Source organism: Pelodiscus sinensis, chromosome 11, assembly GCF_052426305.1.
Source record: "Pelodiscus sinensis isolate ZL-2025 chromosome 11, ASM5242630v1, whole genome shotgun sequence".
NCBI classification, from domain to species: Eukaryota; Metazoa; Chordata; order Testudines; family Trionychidae; genus Pelodiscus; species Pelodiscus sinensis.
This window is the reverse complement of record NC_143062.1, coordinates 40,028,706-40,054,118: the sequence shown is the minus strand read 5'-3', so window position 1 is coordinate 40,054,118 and position 25,413 is coordinate 40,028,706. Positions and strand designations below refer to the sequence as shown.

At 41.8% G+C, this 25,413-nt stretch overlaps 1 protein-coding gene across 2 annotated transcripts in view; it reads right to left on the bottom strand.

The window, feature by feature from the left end:
- The window catches only part of CNTN3 (contactin 3), a 274,838-nt gene that overhangs the window by 117,460 nt on the left and 131,965 nt on the right, over positions 1-25,413 (bottom strand). For both annotated transcript variants that reach the window (XM_075938655.2, XM_006113828.5), the window contains exon 3: positions 5,825-5,920. In XM_075938655.2, the coding sequence (XP_075794770.2) occupies positions 5,825-5,920 (96 nt within the window). The remainder of the gene's footprint in view (positions 1-5,824; positions 5,921-25,413) is intronic.

Genomic DNA, 25,413 nt, shown 5'->3' with positions numbered 1-25,413 from the left:
AACTTAATTGGAACATACTTCCAAATCCAGGTAAATCCATCTACTTTTCCCTCCCTCTCTCAGCCTCAGCACTGTCATTTTTCCTTCTGTCCTCCGCATACAGTTCATATACAGGGGTCCTTTCTCTCTCAATTTGTTCAAAACAGAATGGAATATACTAGATTCTATATTCTAAAGTTTCAACACAGAATGACTCACAGTTGAATATTAATTAATGTTTCTGTGCACCCTCCCACCTACCTCTCAATGGAGTGACATTTTCAAGGTCTACGAGCAAGGCTGGCAAAGCAATCAGGTAAACAATTACTATATGACTCTCGCTAGCAGTGCCGTTGGGATCACTGAAAGGAACCAATCTTATTTTAATAAGAGGTGAGTGACTCTTCCACTAAATAGTGAGTCCACAAACAAATTTGCATTATAGCTAAAAAGAGTTTTACACTATTGCTTTCATGGGCCTAGTTCTGCCTGAAGAAAAACCAGGAAAGCTGCCAACCTGATACTCAGTCTAAGTTTCCAAATAACATAATCCAAAAGCATCCAAGTCTTCTCTTGTGTTGAGAGAGGGTAGTTCATGAGAAGAAACAACAGGGATAAACAATATTTGAGGCCGTGGACTTATTAATTTCATTGGCTGATCCATGGTTCTTGTGTTATAGGAAGAAGTAACACATCCCTATTCCCTTTCTTCATCTCTTTCATGATTATATAGACCTCTATCACATTCTCCCTTGGTGTCCTCTTTTCTAAGTCAAAAAGTCACAATCTTTTTAACCTCTCCTCATATAGAAGCTGTTCCATACCATTAATCATTTGTGTTACCTTTCTCTATTCCTTCTCCAACTCTGTTTTTTTGACCTGGTGAAACCAGAACTGTACACAGTATTCAAGTAAGGGTATTCTGTGGATATATGTAGTGGTACTATGATATTAGTGACACTTTTCTAATAGTTCCTAAAAAAGGTTCATGATAAGAACATAAGAATGGCCGTACTGAGTCAGACCAAAGGTCCATCTAGCCCAGTAGCCTGTCTGCTGACAGTGGCCAGCACCAGGTGCCCCAGAGGAGGTGGACCGAAGATAATGATCTAGTAATTTGTCTCCTGACATCCTTCTCCAGCCTCTGACAAACAGAGGCCAGGGACACCATTTCTATCCCCTGGCTAATAGCCTTTTATGGATCTAACCTCTATGAAATTATCTAGCTTCTCTTTAAACTCTGTTATAGTCCTAGCCTTCACAGCCTACTCTGGAAAGGAGTTCCACAGGTTGACTATGCGCTGTGTGAAGAAGAACTTTCTTTTATTAGTTTTAAACCTGCTACTCATTAACTTCATTTGGTGTTCTCTAGTTCTTCTATTATGGGAACTAATAAATAACTCATGATTTTATATACCTCTATCATATCCCCCCTTAGTCTCCTCTTTTCTAAACTGAAAATTCCCAGTCGCTTTAACCTCTCCTAATATAGGACCCGCTACAAACCCCTAATCACTTTAGTTGCCCTTTTCTGAACCCTTTTTAAGGCCAAAAGGTGAGGAAACCACATCTGTACACAGTATTCAAGATGTGGGCGTACCATAGTTTTATACAGGGGCAGTAAGATATTCTATGTCTTATTTTCTATCCCTTTCCTAATAATTCCTAACATCCTATTTGCCTTTTTGACCACCGCTGCACACTGTGTGGAAGTTTTCAGAGAACTGTCCACGATAACTCCAAGATCTCTTTCCTGATTTGTCGTAGCCAAATTAGCCCCGATCATACTGTACATATAGTTGGGGTTATTTTTTCCAATGTGCATTACTTCACACTTATTCACATTAAATTTCATTTGCCATTTTGTTGCCAAATCACTCAGTTTGGTGAGATCTTTTTGAAGTTCTTCACAGTCTGCTTCTGTCTTGACTATCTTAAACAGTTTAGCATTATCCGCAAACATTACGGCCTCACTGCTTACCCCTTTCTCCAGATCATTTATGAATAAGTTGAACAGGATTGGTCCCAGGACTGACCCTTGGGGGACACCATTAGTTACCCCTCTCCATTCTGAAAACTGAACATTTATTCCTACCCTTTGTTTCCTGTCTTTTAACCAGTTCTCAGTCCATGAAAGGACCTTCCCTCTTATCCCATGATAATGTAATTTACACAAGAGCCTTTGGTGAGGGACCTTGTCAAAGGCTTTCTGAAAATCTAAATATACTATATCTACTGGATCCCCCTTATCCGCATGCTTGTTAACCCCTTCAAAGAAGTCTAATAGATTAGTAAGACATGATTTCCCTTTACAGAAACCATGTTGATTATTGTCCAACAAATTATGTTCTTCTACATTCACAATTTTATTCTTTACTATTGTTTTGACTAATTTGACCGGTACTGAAGTTAGACTTACAGGTCTGTAATTGCTAGGATCGCTTCTGGAGCCCTTTTTAAATATTGGTGTCACGTTAGCTATCTTCCAGTCATTAGGTACAGAAGCCAATTTAAAGGATAGGCTACAAACCACAGATAATAATTCAGCAATTTCCCATTTGAGTTCTTTTAGAACCCTTGGATGAATGCCATCCGGTCCCGGTTATTTGTTAACATTAAGTTTTTCTATTTGTTCCAAAATCTCCTCTAATGACACTTCAATCCAGGACAGTTCCTCAGATTCATCACCCACAAAGGACAGTGCAGATTTGGGAATCTCCCTAACATCCTCAGCCTTGAAGACATTTAGAAATCATTGAGTTTCTCCGCAATGGCTTTATTGTCCTTGATTGCTCTTTTTATATATCGATCGTCTAGGGGACCCCCCTTTTTTTAGCAGGCTTCCTGCTTCTAATGTATTTAAAAAACATTTTGCTATTTCTTTTTGAGTTTTTGGCTAGCTATTCCTCAAAATCTTTTTTTTTCTTTTCTTATTACATTTTTCACTTGATTTGACAGTGTTTATGTTCCTTTCTATTTATCTCACTAGGCCTGGACTTCCACTTTTTGAAAGATGCCTTTTTGTCCCTCACTGCACTTCTTTTACACAGTGGTTAAGCCACATGGACTTTTTTTTAGGTCTCTTACTATGTTTTTTAATTTGGGGTATACATTTAAGTTGGGCCTCTATTATGGTGTCTTTAAAAAGTTTCCATGCAGCTTGCAGGGATTTGGCTCTAGTCACTGTGCCTTTTAATTTCTGTTTAACTAACCTCCTCATTTTTGTGTAATTCCCCTTTTTGAAATTAAATGCCAGAGTGCTGGACTGCTGAGGTGTTCTTCCCACCACAGGAACGTTAAATGTTATTATATTATGGTCACTATTCCCAAGTGGTCCTGTAATGGTTATCTCCTGGACCTGATCCTGCGCTCCACTCAGGACTAAATCGAGAATTGCCTCTCCCCTTGTGGGTTCCTGTACCAGCTGCTCCAAGAAGCAGTCATTTAAGCCATTGAGAAATTTTATCTCTGCTTCTCTTCCTGAGGTGACATGTATCCAGTCAATATGGGGATAATTAAAATCTCTCATTATTATAGAGTTCTTTATTTTGGAAGCTCCTCTAATCTTCCTCAGCATTTCAATGTCGGTATTGCTGTCCTGGTCAGGTGGTCGGTAATATATCCCTACTGCTAAATTCTTATTATTGGAGCATGGAATTACTATCCATAGCGATTCAATTTAACATGTTGATTAATGTAATATTTTTATTTCATTTGATTCTACATTATCTTTCACATACAGTGCCACTCCGCCACCTACACAGCCTGCTCTATCCTTCCAATATATTTTATATCCCGGTATGACTGTGTCCCACAGATTTGCCTCATTCCACCAGGTTTCAGTGATGCCTATTATGTCAATCTCCTCTTTTAATACGAGTTATTCTGTTAATTGGCTGAGCTTTAGTCAGGAGGAGGGGCTCCCAGGGCTATATAAAGCTGTGAGTCAGCGACCAGGGAGCTTGCAAACAGGAGCAGCAAACGGAGTTTTAAGAGGGAGTTCTCCAGGTAAAGGAGGAGTAAATACGGGTCCCCTGTGGTAAGTAGCTGTCTGTAGTGTGTGTTTGTGTGTGTGTGTGTGTGGGGGGGGGGGGGTGAGTTACTTGCTGTGTGCTGAGCTTGTGTTTGTCTGTTTGGTTTATTTGAAGGAGTGTGTGCTGTGACCGGCAGCTGGAAGCTTGTAAGTTCTCTTTATGTCTATGGAGTGCCTAGAATGTAGGAGTCCAAACTTGGTTAACTTCCACTGCAATATGATTACATATAAAATAATAATAATAATAATAATAATAGACTAAGCATGTCTAACACACAGGGAAAAGATTCTTAAAGTCACACATCCAGGAGAATTTATAAAGAATACAAATTATTACAGAGTGGTATATTAAAAATGTCTCCCAGTATCTCCTAGGTGTGTTCTCAGAAGTGCATTCAGGTCCTTTAAGGGGCTTAAATGCACTAATCATTGCCGGGAATCATTTACCAGGGTGTAGAGCCCCTGATGTGGATGGACAAGTCCTCAATTTTAGCGGAACCAAGTTGATATATATATAAAAAATCTGTTCTGCTAAAATTGAGGACTTGTCCATCCATGTCAAGACACACACACACACACACACACGCACAGAGAGAGTTACCAGGCAGTCATAACAAAAATACTGAACACGCTTCAAGGGGGCGGGGGGAGGGACTGGCCGGGAGGGGAGTGGTGCTGGCCGAGGAGGTGGGGGGGGGGTGGGAAACAGAGCTAATGGGGCAGGGGGCAACGGAGCTGGCCAGGGGAGATGGGGGGGGGCTGAGGGGAAGCAGGGCTGGTCGGGGGGGGGGGTCGGGCCGCGGGATATCGGGGGGTGGGGCGCGCAGCCGGTGGAGGCAGAGCTGGCTGGGGGAGCTCAGGAGGAGGAGGGGAAAACAGGCTGCTGGAATCAGGGCTGGCCGGGGGTGCAGCAGGGCTGGCCAGGGAAGATCTGAAGCAGGATCTGGCCAGAGGGAGGCAGAGTTGGCGGCGGGGGAAGGGATGGTCCGGGGAAGATGGGGAGGAGAAGTCGGGGAGAATCAACCAACCGGCCGGCTAGGAGGGGACGGGGGAGTGGTTCAGTCATCAGGGAGCAGGACTGACCCAGACTCTGCAGATCTCAGGGCGCTCCCGTCCCGCGCGAGTCAGTCCGGCTGCGGCTCCACCACGTGCTTGACCAGCGCGCAGGAGCATGGACCAGGGTGCCCCTTCTCCTCCTCATATGCAACCAGGGCTTCTAGCACCGACTGTGCCCTGCCTCCCAGTCACTCCCCCCACCTCCACCAGGCTTCCGTCCGGCGTCCAGCCAGAAAACCAGGAAATACCAGACATTGCACATGTCCGGTATTTTCTGGATTTTTTTACTGGGCGGAGGGCCCAAAAACCAAACTGTCCAGTTTTCTACCGGACACCTGGCAACCCTAATATATATATACACACACACACACAGATTCCACAGTGGTGGGCAAATTATAGTCCATTAGGATTCCATGTTTTTTCCAGAAGACATTTTGTTTTTTGCTGCCCATTTGCACGGTTGCCAGATTCTGCTGGTTTCTGTCTGTGTATTTTCCTCCTATTGGTCACATGAAGTGAGGTATGCATCCTCTGCATCCAATCCAAGTGCTGCTTCTGTCCAATCGGCACACCTTGCAAATTCTAGGTAAGCAAGCATAGTCCCTATCCTAGGGACTGTTTTGGTTCCGACAATCTTATAGCCCACTGAGATGAAGGAGGGCCACTCATAGGGCCCACTCATTGTCTTAGGTTGCCCATCACTTGTGCATAGGCTTCAAACTGGCATCAAACAATAGATCTGCAAAAATTTCTTACCTCCAGAATGAGGCGGTGGCCTGCAAAGCAGAACCACTCCTTGACCTTCTCGAACAGACACCATACTTCTCATTTTAGTTTTAAAGTTTTCTTGATCTGTTTTTGAAAGAAAGGAAAAGTGCTGTCAGAACATGGATAGTGACAGACAGATACATTCATAGAGGGCCCAAGTCTGTCATTCTCAAGCAGGACAAGCAGCAATATACTACACCAATTAGTTTCATTGATTTTAATGGACTACTCAGAAGAAGCCACTACTCCACATGAGGAAAAGTGACAAAATGAGGATCAAAAAGAAAATATTTCTGCAGAGGTATAACAAGATAGATACTGATCTTGCACATTATCTCAATGATGATGATTTTAAATCAGCATAACTCCATCAACTCCAAGGGTACGTCTAGACTACCGGGTTTTGTCGACAGTATCTGTCGACAAAACTTCTGTCGACAAAGAGCGTCCAGACACATTGAGTTCTGTCGACAAACAAGCTGCTTTGTCGACAGAACCCTGTAGTCTAGACGCAACCCTACAGGCAATAACACCTTCTGTCGACAGAACTCTGTCGACAGAAGGTGTTATGCCTCGTAAAATGAGGTATACCAGCGTCGACAAAACTGCTGAGTTCTGTCGACGTTATGTCGACAGAACTCAGCGGTAGTGTAGACGCTGGTATAGTTTTGTCGACAGAAGTCCACTTTTGTCGACAAAACTCAGTAGTCTAGACACACCCCAAGAGAGCTACTGTAACTCAGGTTAGGATTACAACACTAATTTGTCACTATTTGCTAACTAGAGATTCATCTGAAAAGAAGCACTTGATATTTAGGAAAAACATTAAGGATATGATCTTAAGTTCTTCTGGTCACCAGTAAATTCATAGTCAACAGCCAATAGTTGTTTAGAAAGTGGAGTATGTCTTTTTGATACTGCTGATCTTACTCAGGCAAAATCAGCTTCAAAGTTCACGGTAATTTAATTAAGTAAGGAAACCAGAACCAGACCTCAGTATCAGTAGATTGGGCTGGATTCTCCATTGCCTTGCACCTTGCACAGTCATTTAAATATCTCACAACGTGGGTGTAAAATGCTGCTAACTCTGAGTAAATGCAGAATTCCAGATCAGTAACATTTTATATCCACTTTGCTGTGGTGTGAGTGATGACACATGGTCCAGTGGAGATTCAGGTCTCTTGTAATGTCCAAAACAACTGTAAATACAAGCTGACAAGTGAGGATTTCATTCTCAGAAAAGTCCTTCCCCATAAACTTAAATAATCTTTAGGCAAATTTTTCAAACACAAACTTTCAGAGAGAGAGAGAGAGAGCGCAACACTGGATTTTGAAAACAGAGCTCACAGCGGGTGTCAATTTTCCTCTAGCGCAATCTGAGATCTGCTCTCAAGATACTCATTTGAGTGTTATTTACAGTAACAAAGTGCACCATTACAAATTAATAAACCAAAGAGAAGTAAATTCAGGAAGCCATAAGTGGAATCAGATAGGAGGGAAAAATATTTACAATTTTGGAAAGGGAACAGGCACAAAAGTTACCACGGACAGACGTTCAATGACACAGCCGAAGGAGATTTTAAAATCTTTCCAGCCAGCCATAATAAACATAGTGGGTTGACCAACAACAGCTCTTTTTTCAGTGTAATTTTATGTAACATTAAAAAGCAACAACAGACTTCACCCAGCAAGACCACTCAACTAAAATAATTGCATGTACTTCTCAGTATTCATATGATTTTAAAACACTAAAAACCAAATTGAAGAAGAGAAAATATTTGTGAACACTTAAGATCCTATGAATGTAAGAACCTAACCATCTCTGACATCAATGTGATATTGTATTTTTACCAAGGAAGTCACTTCACAGGCAGACTGGTGTCACCTATACTTGCCACACAGAGACTCTTGGATACTTTGGAAACACAACCCATATGGACACGTGCTTTTAAAGAAGTCCTTAGGAGGAAGATCTTGTGGATAAGATATATGAGGGTCTGGGTTCTACTCCCACTTTTGCCATAGAATATGTTGCAAATGTGGATGAATCATGGAGACTCTAAGGCTCAGTTTAGACTACGGAGTTTTTTCGAAAAAAGTAGCCTTTTTTTGAAAAAACTTCACCTTCATCTAGACTGCCATCACGTTCTTTCTAAATTGAATCAAAAGAACATGGTGGTTTTTTCGACAGTGGTAAACCTCATTTTACGTCCTGGGTGCTCTCTTTCGAAAAAGAGGATCGCTTGTAGACGTCTAGACGATCTCTTTCGAAAAAGGCTTGTAGTCTAATGTACGCTTTTTCGCAGAATAAGCAAAATAAGCTATTTGATTCCCTCTGCACAGAGCACCCTAAACTCGAAATAAGATATGCAATTTGCGCTATGCAATTCGCATCTATACTGCACCAAATTTCAAAATAATGTGCTATTTCAAGATATCCCTTAACCCTTGTGGATTGAGGGTTGCTGGGATGCTGAAATAGTGTGCCTGTTATTTCAAAATATTTTTCAAAATAACGGGCGGCTTGTGTAGACATGGGGTAGATATTTCAGGATACTTCTGATATCCTGAAATAGCTGTGCAGTATAGATATACCAAAAGGTGGATTGTGCAGGATGAAACTCAAAACAGAATATGGTCCATCATAACCAAGAATATAGCATACAACCATCAAAACAGATTTTCATCATCTTCCAGTCTGCTCTTTTGCAATTTAATGTTGCAGAAAGTATTTATCACTCATTGCAGAAGAAATGCATCAAAACAATAGAGTGATTCTTAAATAAAGAGCCACACATTCTAATGGAAAAGCTGTTTTCCACTCAATTCCAGGAAATTTTCAATCTAAGATTTACAGAACTAACAGTAGTTAATCACCCAGTTGTAGAAATGGCATCAGATAATTCATTTTTTAATATATTTTTAGAGGCTCCTTTTGTACTTTTTTATCTGATGTCAATTTGCAGTCTGGTAATAATTAAAAATTACCACATGAAATAAATTTTAAAATGAGCATTCCTGTAATGTATGCAGTGTTACTGTAGCTAGGGCAGTCCTCGGATATTAGGCAGACAAGGTAGGTGAGGTAATATCTTTTATTGGACCAACTTCTGTTGGTGAGAGAGAGGAGACTGAGATACACAGACCTGAAAGAGCACTCTCTAAACCTTGTCTTTCTCTCTCACCAATAGAAGTTGGTCCAGCAAGCGACATTACCTCAAACACTTCATCTCTCCATTATTGTAATGCACTTAAAGCCCAAATCTCTGACCTTGGTAAATATTCCCCCTGGTTATAAGACTGTGCTGATTCTGGTATGACAGAGATCAGTCTGAGAGCAACCAAGATCAAAATCTTGCATCTCCGTGGAATAGCAGGATAGGTTTCTATAAAGTCAACATCACTGATCATTTCAATAGCAAGAGTTATACCAACTCATATGCCAGCTGGACTATTATGTGATTTTTAAAAAATATAAAAAAGATGCACTGAATTAGCATTGGTCCAACAGAAAACATATTATATTTTTCCCTCCTAAAAAAATTCAACCTTTTTTTGCACTCAGAAAAGGTAAAGGGAGGGGGGTGGAAGAGAAATAAACCTTTATTTTTGCTGCCTTGTAATTGCAACATTTTAATCTGCATGTACTTTCCTGGAACCATAATTTGTTTCTGAGAAAGGGGATATTAATGCTAGAAGAGAAAGAGCACATATTTTTGAACAAATAAACAATTGCATATCAAAAGTTGTTAGTAATATCCTTATGATGCAGATATTGTAAATCTGGGGTCAGGTAAGGATTATATTGTTCTTATATTAAATTGTGATTCGCATGTTCAGAAATATGTTACTTTGCTGTTTTGTAAGGTGGTCTTTCCTCATAGAGCTTTGTCAGTGGTGGAAATGTAAATTCTCAGGATTTATATTGAGGGAAAGTCCTGTAGATATTTAGGTCAGAATTAATTGCATTATACATAGGGAAGAAACTACATTGAAATACAAAGGGCTGTTGTTAGAGACTAACCATCCACTTGTTAGAGAATTGGTTCCCAAACTGGGGGGGCATGAAGAAATTTTTTTGGGGGGGAGGGGCACGAGGCAACCCAGCCCTTTCCTCCCTCCCCTGTCCCTCCTTCAATCTCCCCACAAGTTTTGCTGCCATTTTTGTTTTTTAGCCCCCGTCAGATTTTTTTTTTTTTTTTTTTTTTTAACCGCTGCTATTTTTTGGTGGGGGAGAGGGTTTCTCAAAAAATCAAAACAGGGGTATGATGCCGAAAAGTTTGGGAACCACTGTGTTAGAGGCTAACTGCACAGTAAAGCCGTGTCCTCTTCATACCCTATACGGCATTGTTCCCTACTTGCTCCCTGCTGCATCAATGTTAGTCAAAAAGGAGGATGATATGAGTGTAAAGTGAATCCAAAAGTAAAATAATCCACACATAGTACAGTATAAACCACCGCTTCTGAAGCTATTTTGAAATCCAACAATTACTTCATCAGACCAGGAATCACTGTTTTGGAACAGTTGCTCCCACCAGTGATAGCCAGGAGATGGTAAGAAGCCCATGGCTACAGGGGAAATCAAAATTGTTGGAGGAAGAAATGTCCTTGATGAGCAGTAGGTAGAAATGCATCAGTCACGGAGCCTAATAATACAATTCCTTCTCCATGTGCCATGGAATCGCAAGCCCTCTTAAGTACAAGCTCTGCCTATAATGCTGTCCATAGTTTGATTCCAGCTGTTACCCACTATTAAGGGATACATTTCTCAGGAATAGCTGAATGAACTGACATTGGGTCCAACTGGCTAATGTCATAAAAAGGAAATAAAAACCTGGCATGTGCACTATTCACTATAAGATACAGGTACTGGACTTGAGTACATGCTATCTGAGCCAGGTAACATTCTACATGCTATCTTCTACAGCTTCCAATGGCCTTGGACATACCAATTAGAGTGGGGAAAGGGCTTGATAAAAGGGAGAAAAAACATGATTTATTCAAAGAATTTAAAAACCTGATTTTTTTTTTCTTAAAGAACGAGTTCAGATCCAAAACAGTGTTTCATCTTGAATTGCACCAACTGATATGAAAGAAACAATCGTAGATTTGAATATATAGTAAAACTCCAATTGTCCAGCATCCAGTGGTCCAGCACTCCTGATAGTCCGGCACCAACTGGAAGCCGGAAGTGCTCCGGCTAGCCGGACAATTGGAGCTGCTCCGCGCTGCTTCCCCAAGTCCGCTGCCGAAACTGACCAGCGGCGGACTTGGGGAAGCAGCACGGAGCAGAGCATCTGGGGAGCTGCCGGGTTGGTCCTGCAACGTCACCCCTCCCCGGCAGCACCCCAGCCGCTCTGCCCCACGGCTTCCCCAAGTCCGCCGCTACTGAAACTGATCAGCGGTGGACTTGGGGAAAAGCCCTGGGGCAGAGAAGATGTGATGCTGCCGGGTTGGTCCTGCAGCACTTCTCAGGTTGGCCCCACGGCTGCTGGGATGTGGTGCTGTCGGGGTGGCCCCACGCCGTGCCATTCCCTGCCTGACCCTCCCCCTCAGTCCCGTCACAGCCCCCCTGCCAGAGTACCTCCTGATACTCCAGCATATCCGATAATCCGGCACCCTATGGGTCCCAAAGGTGCCCGATTATCGGAAGTCTGCTGTAACAATTTTGAAATGGCCATCGCCTAACTCAATGCAATGAATGATATAAAACAATTAATAGTCCCGTGGCACCTTGGAGACTAGCAAAAATATATAGAATGGTGAGCTTTTGTGGGTAAAACCCACTCTGGGTTTTTTTGTGCATGGCCACTGGTGACGACTGTGCCTGTGATGTCACTTTCCCCTTCCCAATATGTCCGGGATGCTCAGAGTTGTGAGGCACCATGGTCTGGGGCCACCTTTCACTCCTTGAGCCGAGCTGCGACTGGGTGAGTTCAGCATCCTCTAACTGTCTGTCCAGTGCCACCCGCTTCTCCCCCAGTTGTTATCACCCCAAGAGCACCCCATCTCTGCCCACCTGAGCCTGTGCGCGTGTGAGCAGCCAGGCTGCACTTGCCTCTCAAGAGATTTTGCCCAGGCTGCCCCCAGAAATGTCTTTTTATTCTTAGGACAAGAAGCAATGGGCTTAAACTGCAGCAAGGGAGGTTTAGGTTGGACATCAGGAAAAACTTCCTAACCATCTGGGTGGTTAAACACTAGAATAAATTGCCTAGGGAGATTGTGGATTCTCCATCCCTGGAGATATTTTTGAGAGCAGGTTAGATAGATATCTATCAGGGATGGTCTAGATGGTGCTTGGTCCTGCCGTAAGGGCCAGGGATTGGACTCAATGACCTTTCAAGGTCTCTTCCAGTTCTAGTGTTCTATGATTCATCAAAATGAAACCTGTGCTTGGGAGACTATAGTGGTCATTGACCTTTGTTACATATTAGATTGGAGCAACAGAAATGCTAATTTTTCAGTTCCTTTATGACTTTACTTTCACAAACTGTAATTTTCCAGTCTCAGGGCATGTCTACCCTGGAGAGTTTTTTCAAAATAACAAGGCGAGCATTCACACTATCAAGCCTGTTATTTGAAATAAGGAGCTTGTTATTTCAAAATAACTCCTACTTGTGAAGAGGAATAAGCTTATTTCAAAATAGTTATTTTGGGAGTTATTTCGAAATAACCTGGTAGTGTACACATAGCCCCAGTCTCTGTCTAAATATCATGGTTTTGGCTTTATTTTTATTTTATTTTATTTTATTTTATTTTATTTTATTTTATTTTATTTCAGTCAAATGTGGTTCAGCCAATTTTGAGTAGGAGGTGAGTAAAATGCTTAGTTGAAAAACAGTGTTTGAACTGGATAATTTGCAAACATAAAGAACAGCTTTATTGCCTTTGAATTGGCTGCAAAATTGAAGAACTAACAACAACCAAGGTGAGGAAAGAGATATAAACTTTTCTGGCTTCAAAAAAAAAGAGCACTTTCCCTTCTTTCTCCATACACTTTTCATTTGCTTTAGCACCCAATATATACATTTATATCAGTTAGAATACATAATTTTATTGCAGTGTATGTGTAAGAAATGGAATTCTGCTTTTTTGAAGAGTTTTTTACTCTGCATGAAAAGGGAAGCATAAATCAATCAAACATGTTATTGCAAAATAAAGCATAAGTAGAAAGAATATGCCATCTCTTATCCCACTGGCTTCCTTCTATCTAGTAAAGGAGTAGTTTGAGTCCTAGGCATACTGTTGCCAAATATCAAGCTGAACTAAGAATATACCGTAAAATCGCGAGTATAATGCACACCTTTTCCCCCGTTTTTTTTGGCGTCAAAGTCAGGGTGTGCATTATACATAGGAGGTTTTCTGTTAAAGTTTTAAACTCACCCTCCCCTCTGCACAGAAACTTTCTAGCTGCAGCACAGTGCTCCACCAGGCTCCCGGACAAGGCAAGGAGCCAACTGTGGGCAGCTGAGCAGGGGGCCCCCATTGCAGGCACGAGCTCAGCGCAGCGCCACCAGCAGTGCCAGGCTACAGCGCCCTGGCTCACTGCCTGCCCAGTCTCGGTGCGGGCAGCTGGACAGGGGGTCCCCAGGGCAGGCACGAGCCCCTTCCTTCCTACACACACACACACACACCCACACACACACACACACACACACACACACACACCGTAAAATCACGAGTATAATGGGGGTGTGCATTATAGATAAGAGTTCAGTTTATTCCAGAATTCTGATGTTTAAAAGGCAGGTGCGCATTATACATAGGTGCACATTATACTCACGATTTTACAGTAATCATAATTCGTACTGCCTTTACTCAGGGAATAACTGTTTATCTGCTATGAAAATAGAGCATTAAAACTGATAACCATGGTTGTTAAGGACACTGACGTGCGAATATGGGATGAGGCAGGGAAGCTATACCACAATATCGGAAACATCCTATACAAGAGAAAAAAACACAGATATTGCCTATATTTCATTATTAATTATTATCATCATCATCCTCACAAATCTGCTCAGGAGAGGAGGAGGCAAGCTTTAAATCTGCAAAAAATAGTATCTGCTAGCTCCCTACAACTACCTATTGAAATATTTTGGTTTCCTGCTTACAAACAGAGAAGTGGTCTGTGCCCACGAAAGCTCATGATACCATCTACATGTTTTGTTAGTCTATAAAGTGCTACCAGACCATTTGTTATTGTTTAAGTTTATGATATAACGTCAGACCTATTATCCTTTCTTTGTTCAGAGAAGCTGGATGATACTGTATTTGAGAAATCCTGAGACTTTTGCTCTTTCTTTATTAAATGGCTTCAGAAATTTGATTCAGTTTAACTGGCTGAGAATACCAAGCAATATAACCATGCTACCTGGCCTAAAAAACATATATGACAACAGTTCATCCATAGGTAAGTTCCATTACTTACCAGCAGTTGCTAAGCGGTTCATTTCTGGATAATTATTGTAGCGACCTGATGACTGAAGCTACACTCTCTCTTACCAACAGTAGAGGAACACATTTAAAAAAACCATGCACACATATAATAAGCCCACTAGAATAATAGATATAAATATTTGCATCCAGCAGGAGATGTTGTAAATGTGCCTACTTTATATCTGTTTTTTTATTGAATTTCTAGTCCAGGTAGCAAGGAAAAAAACCAACAACCTAATTATTCTCTTCAATCAGTGTACTCGATGGGAAACTTGAATGTGGTTTCATCTTCACTAAGTGCACCAGTACTGACACACAATTATGTGGCATGCTTTATCCTCAGAAGAACTTCATCTTGTATGGAAAAATGTTAAGTATGATTTTGAAAATTTTAAGGCTGAGGTTGCTCAACTCCCCTCAGGTACCAAATCCCACTAACCTTTAATGGGATTTGGGTGCCCATCTTGTAAGTTCTTTGAGAAAGAAACCATCTTTTGGCTGGGTGTTTATACAGCACATAGCACAATGAGGCCTTGCTCCTTGAGTAGGACTCCTTGTGAGTGTCTATACAGACTGTGGCAGCAAACCTCCCAGGTCACGATGGGTTTGGGTTTGAGAGCCCCAAGCTCTAGCCTGAGCCGTAATTTAAAAGTGCTGTGAACACAGCTATTTCCTGAGTCAACTAGCCTGCTCATCTGACAATGTGGATACCCTGATCACTACTGCACTACATGCAAGTGATAGCTTCTATTCTGTTAGATACGTTTATAATGTCTGTACAACACTTTCTATGACCAAAATCTGGCTACAGAGAAGGTACTTCCCTGAAGGTTCATTATGCATAGTTAGTATCTGCCTAAAATATAGTTTGGCATAATTTATAAGCATCTTTACAAATATGAAGCTAGTTTCTCATATTAATAGACTACCAAAGGCACCACTGAATAATCAAAACATTCTATATACTAGTTGTCATAATCAGGACTGCTGACCACAGCTGGTGACTAAGGGGTTAACTCAAGAGCCTAGCAAGGTATTGGACAGTCAGCCAATAACAATGCAGGTAGGAATTTCAAACTGGAAAAAGGGGGGGAGGGGTTTCTCTCTCTCTGGGTATTTCTACACTACCACCCTAGTTCGAACTAGGGTAGTAATGTAGGCAACCGGAGTTGCAAATGAAGCCCGGGATTTGAATTTCCCGGGCTTCATTTGCATAAAGCTGGGCGCCGCCATTTTTAAATGTCCGCTAGTGCGGACTCCGTGCCGTGCGGCTACACGCGGCACGGACTAGGTAGTTCGGACTAGGCTTCCTGGTCCGAACTACCGTTACTCCTTGTTTCACGTTTCATGAGGAGTAACGGTAGTTCGGACAAGGAAGCCTAGTCCGAACTACCTAGTCCGTGCCGCGTGTAGCCGCACGGCACGGAGTCCGCACTAGCGGACATTTAAAAATGGCAGCGCCCAGCTTTATGCATATGAAGCCCGGGAAATTCAAATCCCGGGCTTCATTTGCAACTCCGGTTGCCTACATTACTACCCTTGTTCAAACTAGGGTGGTAGTGTAGACATACCCTCCCTTCTTTGTTTGAGATGCAGGGCAGTTTCTCCCAGCTATGAGGATATGGGAGATCCTTCTCTCTCCAAGAACAGACTTCTTAAAATGTGTAAGTAGGGAAAAGTTTAGTTAGTCCATCCAGGTTTATTGTTTTCCTTGTTTGGGGGTTTGGAAATAATGTCTGAGCTTGCTAAGTGTTTTTTTTTTCTCTTTTGTAACTAAGCCTTACAACCCAGGGTTTTTTTCCCCCTGAGTATCTATATCCAATGGTGGCTCCTTCCATCTAGCCAATGTACTATCCTTGCAACTGTAGGCTTGTTTTCATAATAAAAGTTTTGTTTTTTCTAATTAAACGGTTTCAGTTGATTGTTGTATCCTTAGGATCCAGTGCCTAGTTACAAGGAAATTGTCCATTGTTGTCTGTGGATTCCCTCCGTTTTTCCCAACTCCAAGTAAAATGGAGGTTGGGGCAGCAAGGAGTGTTTTACCTTAGGAAGGGGATTTCCCAAGTGATCCCTTCCCTGATTTTTATTGGAATTACTTGAGTGGTGGCAATGGGTCCCCTAAAATCTGGGTATTAGTATTTTGTGGGAAGAAGTTTTTGTACCAGAGCCTGTAGAGGCAAGGTTTTGGAGTGTTCTTGCGGGGTCTCAACTCTTGCATTCATCATGCCAGAATGCGGAAAAGCCTTGACACTAGCATACTACTATTAGTAGGAATAACAACATCACCGTGTACAATAAAAAAGGAGTCTGTTTACTTCAATGGGCTTTGCATCAAATCTATAAGAATATGGTTACAAATTTTTGAAAAAGGATTCAATTCTCCTCCCCCCTTTAAAAAGTTATTTCTGCATGAGGGAGAAGAAAGAGGCGGAAACAGCAGAATTCAAGAATCACACACAAGAAAGAAGTGAGAAGGCACCAGGGGAATTGCTACAAGTTATTAAAAGATTTCCCTGCACATTTAAATCCATCTTGAAATAACTACCCGTTAATCCAACTGGCATTGTTGGAGATCATGTTAGCCCAGTACACATCCTCGTACAGCCACAAAGGGTATGCCTACTCTGGAGCTGGTGTAATTTCCAGCTTGAGGAGACATACCCATGCTAGCTCTGAGGTAGCTAGTGAGCCACATGGACAAGTGTGGTCTTGACAACATGACTGGCAAAAGGGGCCAGAAAAGTTGAGTGCGATTGTAACCCACACACCTAGTGTGGTTCACTGACCCATGCAGTGGCACTTAGACCACAGCAACAGATAAGACCAAGAGGCCTCTACAGCATCGGCTAGGAACCAGCTGGCTTTTAGCTCAGAGGGTAGACGCTTCTATACTCAGCTCCAGAGATCCCAGGTTCAAATCTGCCTGGTGGCAGTTACACAATCACATCAGGTAGCCTATGCATGTACTCAGACGGCCAACCTCTCCCAATGTTCTCCACAGCGGTGTGTGCATTTTTAGCAGTCTATCAGAGCTAGGACAGGTACGTCTCCCTGGGCTGGACGTGACATTTTCCAGCTCCAATGTAGACATACACGATATGACGGCTGTAAGAAACACTGTTGAACATGAAAGACTGCACATGTTTCTGTACAGCAGTGACAGCATGTTAGCTGACTGTTTAAGCCACCACAAGACACTTTAGTAAAAATATTATAATAGATATTTTGCTCATGAGAGTGGCTACAAAACGTCATTCAGACCAGTCAACGCTTTATAACCCTCTGTCAAGCAGGGCCTGTTGCTCTCCTCTCCCAGCTAATGATGTCACTCTCACTGCAATCCCTTCATTTAGCTCTCCTTAAACTAGAAACAAGTAGCAGGTATTTTTAAAATACCTACAAGAAGGGTTTTAAATTCATGGCCCAGAGGTCATCTGCAGACCAAGCAATTCCACAATCTGGCCTGTGCTTAGCTGTTGGCACATGAGGCCCTGCAGGCCTGGGTGTGATGGCTGTATCCTTCCCCCAAATCAATCCCTGCTCTATCTTTCCTCCCCACGCACCCCTTATCTCAAGTCCCCTCCCCTAGGGATGTGGCCTCAGGGATTACCAGGGACCCTGGCGCAGGAAGGCAGCAGGGACTTAGGCCCTCCCCAAAATCACTACAGCGGCAGGAGCTGTGGGGGAGCAGAGCTACCCAGAAGCCTCTGCTCTTCTGCCATTTCCCAGGACATCGGGTTCTTCTGCTTCAATGCAGCGGCTGAGTGGTGCAGGCTGCTGCATAGTTCCAGGGCTTGCTACCAGCCCCATTCTGCCCAAGACCCACAGGCTAACTTGAGTATGGGGGACTGTCCAATCCATGGGATGGTTGGGGTAGCCTCTTTGACGAAAGCAGCTGCATTGTGTCCTTCACCAACTTATCACATCACCTTCAGATGGCACCTTTCGAATACCTAGACTCAAGAAGACAGAGCTTTCCTTGGGGCTAGTTTGATGCTGCAGAGTGCCTCTCCACAGGAATTTAAAAATAGGTTACAAACCTCACCGAATTCCAATGTAAGCACAAGGTGCATGTCTTACAGAAGGCAGCTCAAACAAGCATACTGCAGCATGTACATTTATTTATACATACATACATGTACACACACACTCAATTAGTGTGTCTGGCTGAATGCACCCCTGTAGTCATATCCAATGTACCCCATTGTATTAATTTTTGTACAACAGCTGTCTTGTGAGGTATCTTTTGAAAATTCAGTGGCTCTTAGCACCCCCCTCTACGCACATTTTTCAAGTGCCTCTGGTCACAGGCTACCATGAGACATATTGCACATACACTAAGAAGAGATTGTGTTGCATGGGAAATTTGCTATAGACATCACAATATTGGTAAGGGACATTCTAATCCTGCACAGCCAGGGATAAGCACTTAACAGAAATCAAATACACCACAGCATAGTATTGCCCTACATATGCCCGAGAGAAAGTTGCTATGGTCCTTTCCATGTAAAATGCTGTCTTCAATCACCTAAAGATTCTAAATATACTTTTGTTGTATAAAGTGAATATCAAATTTCTAAGTGTGGGACTCGTATTTCTAAAACAATGTAGCTCTTTTTAAAGTTCAAGAAGTTCATTTTACAGTATTTCTATTCTGGTGACACCCCAACATGCTGGACGCTGTCCACACACGGAAGTGAGTGTATTGCTTCCCCTCCAGAGCTCATGCTTTTAGAAAAATTTACAAATGAGGGTCATGATAATACTTTAGGATCTGCCCGAGCAGGCTAAACTGCACATGGGGACAAAGAGCTGCACAAGCAAATCCCAATGTAATACTAGGACTTAAGCGTTTAAATACATATTGCTTAGATTATATAGTGGTAGACTGTGACAGATTTTAAAATATGAATTTCAGATTTAATGCTTGGATAATTAAAACAAAACATTCAAGTAGTCACTATGCAAGCCAGTCATGTTGCTTGCAATAAACTAGATACCCCTTACATCTCCAGCTCAGCCCTGATTAGACTGGAGATTCTATCCAGAATACGTTTTCAATAAAATAAAATATTGTTCAAAAAGCGGACTGACAATTAAATAAACAAAAAGACAACCCCCCCAGGATTTCAGTTACTTTCTATTTATAAAAACCAGGAAACGCTATGCATACAATTAAAAGGTCTATTACTTTGACAACCGTGGGCAGTTATGCAATGATTCATGGTGCCTTTCTGCATCCTGTGTTATCAACAATATTTATAATATTTAATATCAGTGACATAGAAAACAGACTAAATACTTTTTTTAAGTGTCACTTTCCACTCTCAGTAATGAATCATAGGATCATAGAACCATAGAGCTGGAAAAGACTTCAGAAGGTCATCAAGTCCAGCCCACTGCTCTAGGCAGGACCAATCTCAACTAAATCAACCCAACCAGGGCTTTGTCAAGCCGAGACTTAAACACCTCTAGGGACGGAGACTCCACTACTTCCCTATGTAACCCATTCCAGTGCTTCACCACTCTAATGTCTACTTTGTGAACATATACTCTGGAAGGACTTAAAGTACAGCTCTAACCAATAATGAACCAAAGTGGACAGGGAGATGACACTGATATAACACCAGAACCAATGTATCTTCTATCCTCATTTGCAATATATCACTCTAATACAGCGATGGACAAGCTAGGCTACTGAGTGGGCCACATGAGTGGCCTTCCTTCATATCAATGGGTATGGTTACCAGTCTTCAGTCAAGACTGTGGTAACCAAGACAGTCTCCCTGTGCTTGCATACCTAGCATTTGGGAGGTGGGGGGGGTGCCGACTGAACCGTAGCAGCACTTTGATTGGTGGCAGAGGGAGTGCATGGTTCTTGTAATCAGTGTTTTATACAATCAGTACGCACCTTGCTTCACGTGCCTGTCACTTTGGTAATACTGGTATGAAAAAACCGACACTGATGGAAACCAGTGAAATCTGGCAATCCTGTGCATGACTAACAGTAAACAAAATGTCTTGTGGGGCACACACAGAACCCTAGTGGACCGCATGCAACCCTCAGGCCACCAACCACTGCTGTAATATTAACAAAGAGTGACAATGAAGTGCCATCCAGGGAGGTTTGCTAATAGTCCATTGTTACAAGGGACATCCCTTTTGTTCCAGTCTCCATACAACAAGATCAGGCATTGCTGAGTACTGTGAAAAAGCAGCAAGAAATACCAGCTGGGGGATGTAGATGAGTGCTGTTTATTATTAATACTAATAATGCTAATGGCAGGAGAAGGGTTGGAGGCGATTGCTAAGAAAACAACCTCGTATTTTTAAAACGTGCTGTTCGCAAAGGTATGACAAAACTTCTAACATGCTTTCTTGGGATACACATTTTCATATCATTTCAGCATCAGGTTATATTTGGGTGCACACAGACTTTCAGTTTCACTGGCCAAATTCACAGCCTTGACTAGGGTTTTTTGCATGGTGTTAGCAGCTGTGGAGCCTGCATCTGATGGGGGTGAGGGGACTACTCGGATGGTGTAGTCCCTCTTGATACTCTTTCCATAGGCCCTCTCCCTGTGAAGGAGACACGACAGAGGCAGAAAGAGGGGGGGAGGGGAAGGAACAGAAGTCTGCTCATCCTAGGCAATCAAAGACTACTTTACATTACAATGGAGAAGCATTTTAGAGCCTTGTAACCCCCAGAGGGAACAGAAAGGTGGATTCTTCTGAACTGCCTCAAATCCAAACTCAGTTCAACTAAGGTGTTGGTTTTAGTTTAAAAAGTTGTTCACGCTACACCACATTGTTTTATTCATTACCATACCAGGTTACATTATTCTTAGCCTACAAACTCTATTTAAACCAGCGGAACCTCATATCTATGGGGCTTTGAATACCACTATTACAGAATGAAGTAACATTGCCATAGACAAAAGAAAAAAAAAATTAGGAATTGTTACCGCTGCATGTGGACCAATTTCTATGATGTTTCACAAATGACACACACAGACATTAACAGATGGTGTGAATTGGGAGCTGTGAACAATAACAAATAATAATAGCAATAAACTGTTATTTATAAAGCTCTTTCACCCTCCAACTCAATTATGTCACTTGGGTTGCAACAAACAATAAAATCTGATTATATCTATTTATACTTTGTTTTGTGATAATAATTAGATAATAATTAAAGTAACACAAACAACACTAAAAATTAAACAAATAGGCATAAAATCACCAGAGATGCAGAGAGAAGGATGCCAACACATAAGAAATGTGAGTGAAAACATTTCAGCAACAAGGGAAAGACAGACAGAAAGGAAAGCTACAGGGAATAACAGATGGAATGGACAGAGATCATAAGGTCCAGGAAAAAGGATCTGTATGACCATATGGAGCTCAAAAGTGTGTACTGCAGGAATTAGGAGGAGGAGGAAATACTCAGCAATACATATCACGAAGGAGAAATATTACAAAAAAATTTCCTACCCAATCTGGAGACTGAGAACAGAAGCATTTAATAGGAAAGCAACCCCAAAGCTAATATTTTAAATAAATTATCCATTTACTCAAGGTGAATACTGACGACACAACTTTCAGCTACGAAGACTCTATAGTAAGGGTTCTTTAAAGCAACAACTCCCCTACAACTGAGTTTTTTGACTTGTTGCTCTCTATCTACACAGCAAAGTTATTTTGGAATAATGGCCTTTATTCCGAAATAACTATGCGAGCGGCCACACCGCAATTTTGTTATTTCAAAGTAATTTCGAAATAATGGACAGCTTATTCTGACTTCTGTATAAACCTCATTCTACAAAGAATAATGCCTATTCCAAAAGAGCTATTTCGAAATAAGGCATGTGTAGATGCTCCACTTGCGCTATTTCAAAATAGCCCCTCACCAAGCCTATTTAAAGTTATTCCTCCTCGGGCTCTAAATCGAGATAGCACGTCTACATTAGGGAAGCCTATCTTGGACTAGACTACTTTTGAGGCTTCCCTGCAGTGTAGACATGCTATTTCAGAATAACTATTCCAGAATAACGTATTCCAAAATAACTGTGTCGTATAGATATAGCCTAAGGATACATCTACACAGCACCATTATTTTGGAATAACTGACATTATTTTGATATATCAAAATGCAGGTCTACACACAAGCAGTTATTTCTACATGTTGAAATAATGTCCAGCTGGAGGACTTCTTACTCTGATTTCTGTAACCCTCATTGTACGAGGACTAAGGGAAGTTGGAGGAAGAGTGCTCTATTTCAAAATAAGTGCTGTGTAGACGTGCCCAATTCAAAATAAGATATTTCAACTTAAGCTATGCTTATCACCCTCACAACAGATGTTCATAAAGCTGACATTGTCAGTAGACTACTCACTTGCATGCAGCTAAGCACATAGCTACATGTTTTGCTGGACATTGGCCTAAGTATGTGATGGTATCTCATTTCCAAGAGATACCATCCCCAACAAATTTATCATGAGGTGCTATGAAAAATGACATTTCTCAGGTGGAAATGCTGGGTGAAATCCTGACATGCTAAAGTCAAGAGGAGTTTTGTCATTGACTTCAACAAGGATACGATTACATCCCTTAGTTTTCCAAAATGTCTGCCTTCTTTAAAAGAATGGAAATGCTGGCGAAATTGTACTTTACACAAGAGACTTCATAGTATGATTGGGTTCTCATTCACCATATATTGTCGGGATATTGCCAATGAGTTGTATAGAGAAGTGTCATTTGAATCTGGCTTGATTTGGAGCACCTAACAAAAAGCAAACCTGCTTTGACAAGGATTACATGATTTGTAACAACTCTAAGTGACAAACTAGCCTACCAACAGAAGTCCTACAACATCTGTTACTCTACAGCTAACAGATCTGCTAAACTGTTTGTTAGCATAAATACCAGCAAAAAAATCTGACTTCTGTGGCTTTAAAGATTAATGGTTCCAGTCTCAGAGAAAATCATAAAGCGGGATAAGAAAATTGTATGAAATACACCAATTTAGTTGGTGCTGCAGTAAAAATATGGAACCCGCCTGGAATGCTGATTAGCTACAGCAAACCCAAATACAATCATCCAGAAAAAAAATATTTTCAGACATTGCATTTAAGCTGAATAAGATCCATCTGTGCTATCTTTAGAGTTTATATGCCAATTCCATTCCTTTGTAAGACAGATGAGAGTGACTAAAAAAGGAAACCTACAGATGAATCTATTTTAGCTCTAAGAGCAAGTCTACACTAGGGGGGAAAGGTCAGTCTAAGCTTTGCAATTTGAGTTACGTTAGTAGCATAACTCAAGTCCACATAGCTTAGATCTACATACTGCAGGGTTTACACCATGTGAGAGTTTCTCCTATTGACTCGCCTTACTCTTCTCGTTCTGGTGGAGTACTGAAGTTGACGGGAGCACACTTGGTGGTCAATTTAGTAGGTCCCCACTAGACTCACTAAATCGATCCCCAGTGGATCAATCACTGCAGTGTCAATCCATCTAGTAGTGCGGACAATCCCTAAAATAACTATGTTAAATAACTGTCCTTATAGTTTAATGTACTTGAAGTGGAGAAATAATCACAATGTAGATCACAATGCAATAGAAGGAAGTTAACTTAAAATTTCACAGAATATTCACAGAACGTTTTTCTGCAATATTTGCCCAACTCATTGTTCATTCAGAAACATTATGTGCAGTACAGTCATAGAAGTCTTGATTCAGGTAAACATGTAAGTGCATTCATAAGTCTATTCAGTTGGTAAGGTGTATAGGATAATGTTCTGGGCATTCAAAAGCGGTTCAGGCTCTGATTATAGAAACAGGGCCCTCACTTAGGAAAGCACGTAAACACATATTTAAACTAATGCTTGTTCTTAAGAGCTGTCCTGAACAGAGAATGGACTTACCATGCACTTTAATGTTTTCTTGAAGCAGGACTTGTCCTCAAAGAAAGCCTGCACCACATCTTCATAAGATGAGCCTGGGAGCTTACGTTCATAACTTTGGTAGACACTAAAAACCATGGTCTTAAAAAGGCCACTGGATTTATGGCTTATTACAACAATCTGTTAAACCAGTGTTTCTCAAACTGTGCTCTGCAGAGCTCCAGGGTGCCACCAGACATTTCCAGGGTCTCTGCGAGGTTGACAAACTGGAAACATCGATAGGTACAACACATACAATCAGTGGTCCGCTGGTGCTCCGCATAGGTACAACATATACAGTCAGTAGACCGCTGGGGCTCCGCATACATTTTTATGCATGTAAAGGGCTCTGGAGCCCAAAAAGTTTGAGAACTGCTGTGCTACACAATCTTCCCTTATAGGCACCGACTTCTGCTCTAGCAGACAGGGGGGAGAGGCGGGTGTGTGTTAGACTGCCGCCTCTACTGCAGGCTGCACCCCTACTCCACCTCTTCTCCCTAGACTCTACCCCTGCCCATCTCCTTCCACATCTATCTCCAAGCATGCTGTATCCTCCCTCCTCTCTCACAGAGCCTCTGAATGCCATGAAATGGCTGTTTCACAGAGGCAGGATGTGCAGGGGAGGGAGGCACGGGGAGTACAGGCCAGAGAGGGATACTTGACTGCCAGTGGGTGCTGAGTACTCGCTGATTTTTCCCCAAGAGTGCTCCATCCCTGGAGCACCTATGGAGTTGACACACATGGCTCCTGACCTTTTTTCCCCCCTTAGGACTGCAGAGGCGTTAACAGGTCACTTTACCTAGAATAATCTTACCTTGAAAGTATATTAACGACATATGCTTAACAATTTGCTCTACCTTGGCTTCAGTTGTAACACTCAGAGTCCCTTCCCCAAATCTGAAATACATTCTGCGTCACTTGAAAGCTTGTCTCGTTCACCAACAGAAGTTGGTCCAATAAAAGAGACTGCCTCACTCACCTTGCAAATCAACCTATAGAGCTTAAACATATTAAAAATTAATCAATTTATTTTACACTGAAGAAATTATCATCTCAGAGATATCCTGTAACCTTAGAAGAAGATGGGGTTGTCAGATAAATTATTCATTGACATATTTACTCAACAATGATAAATATAACAAAGCCAGAGAGGGAATATTTTTAAAATAATAAATCCATACAGCGGGTATGTT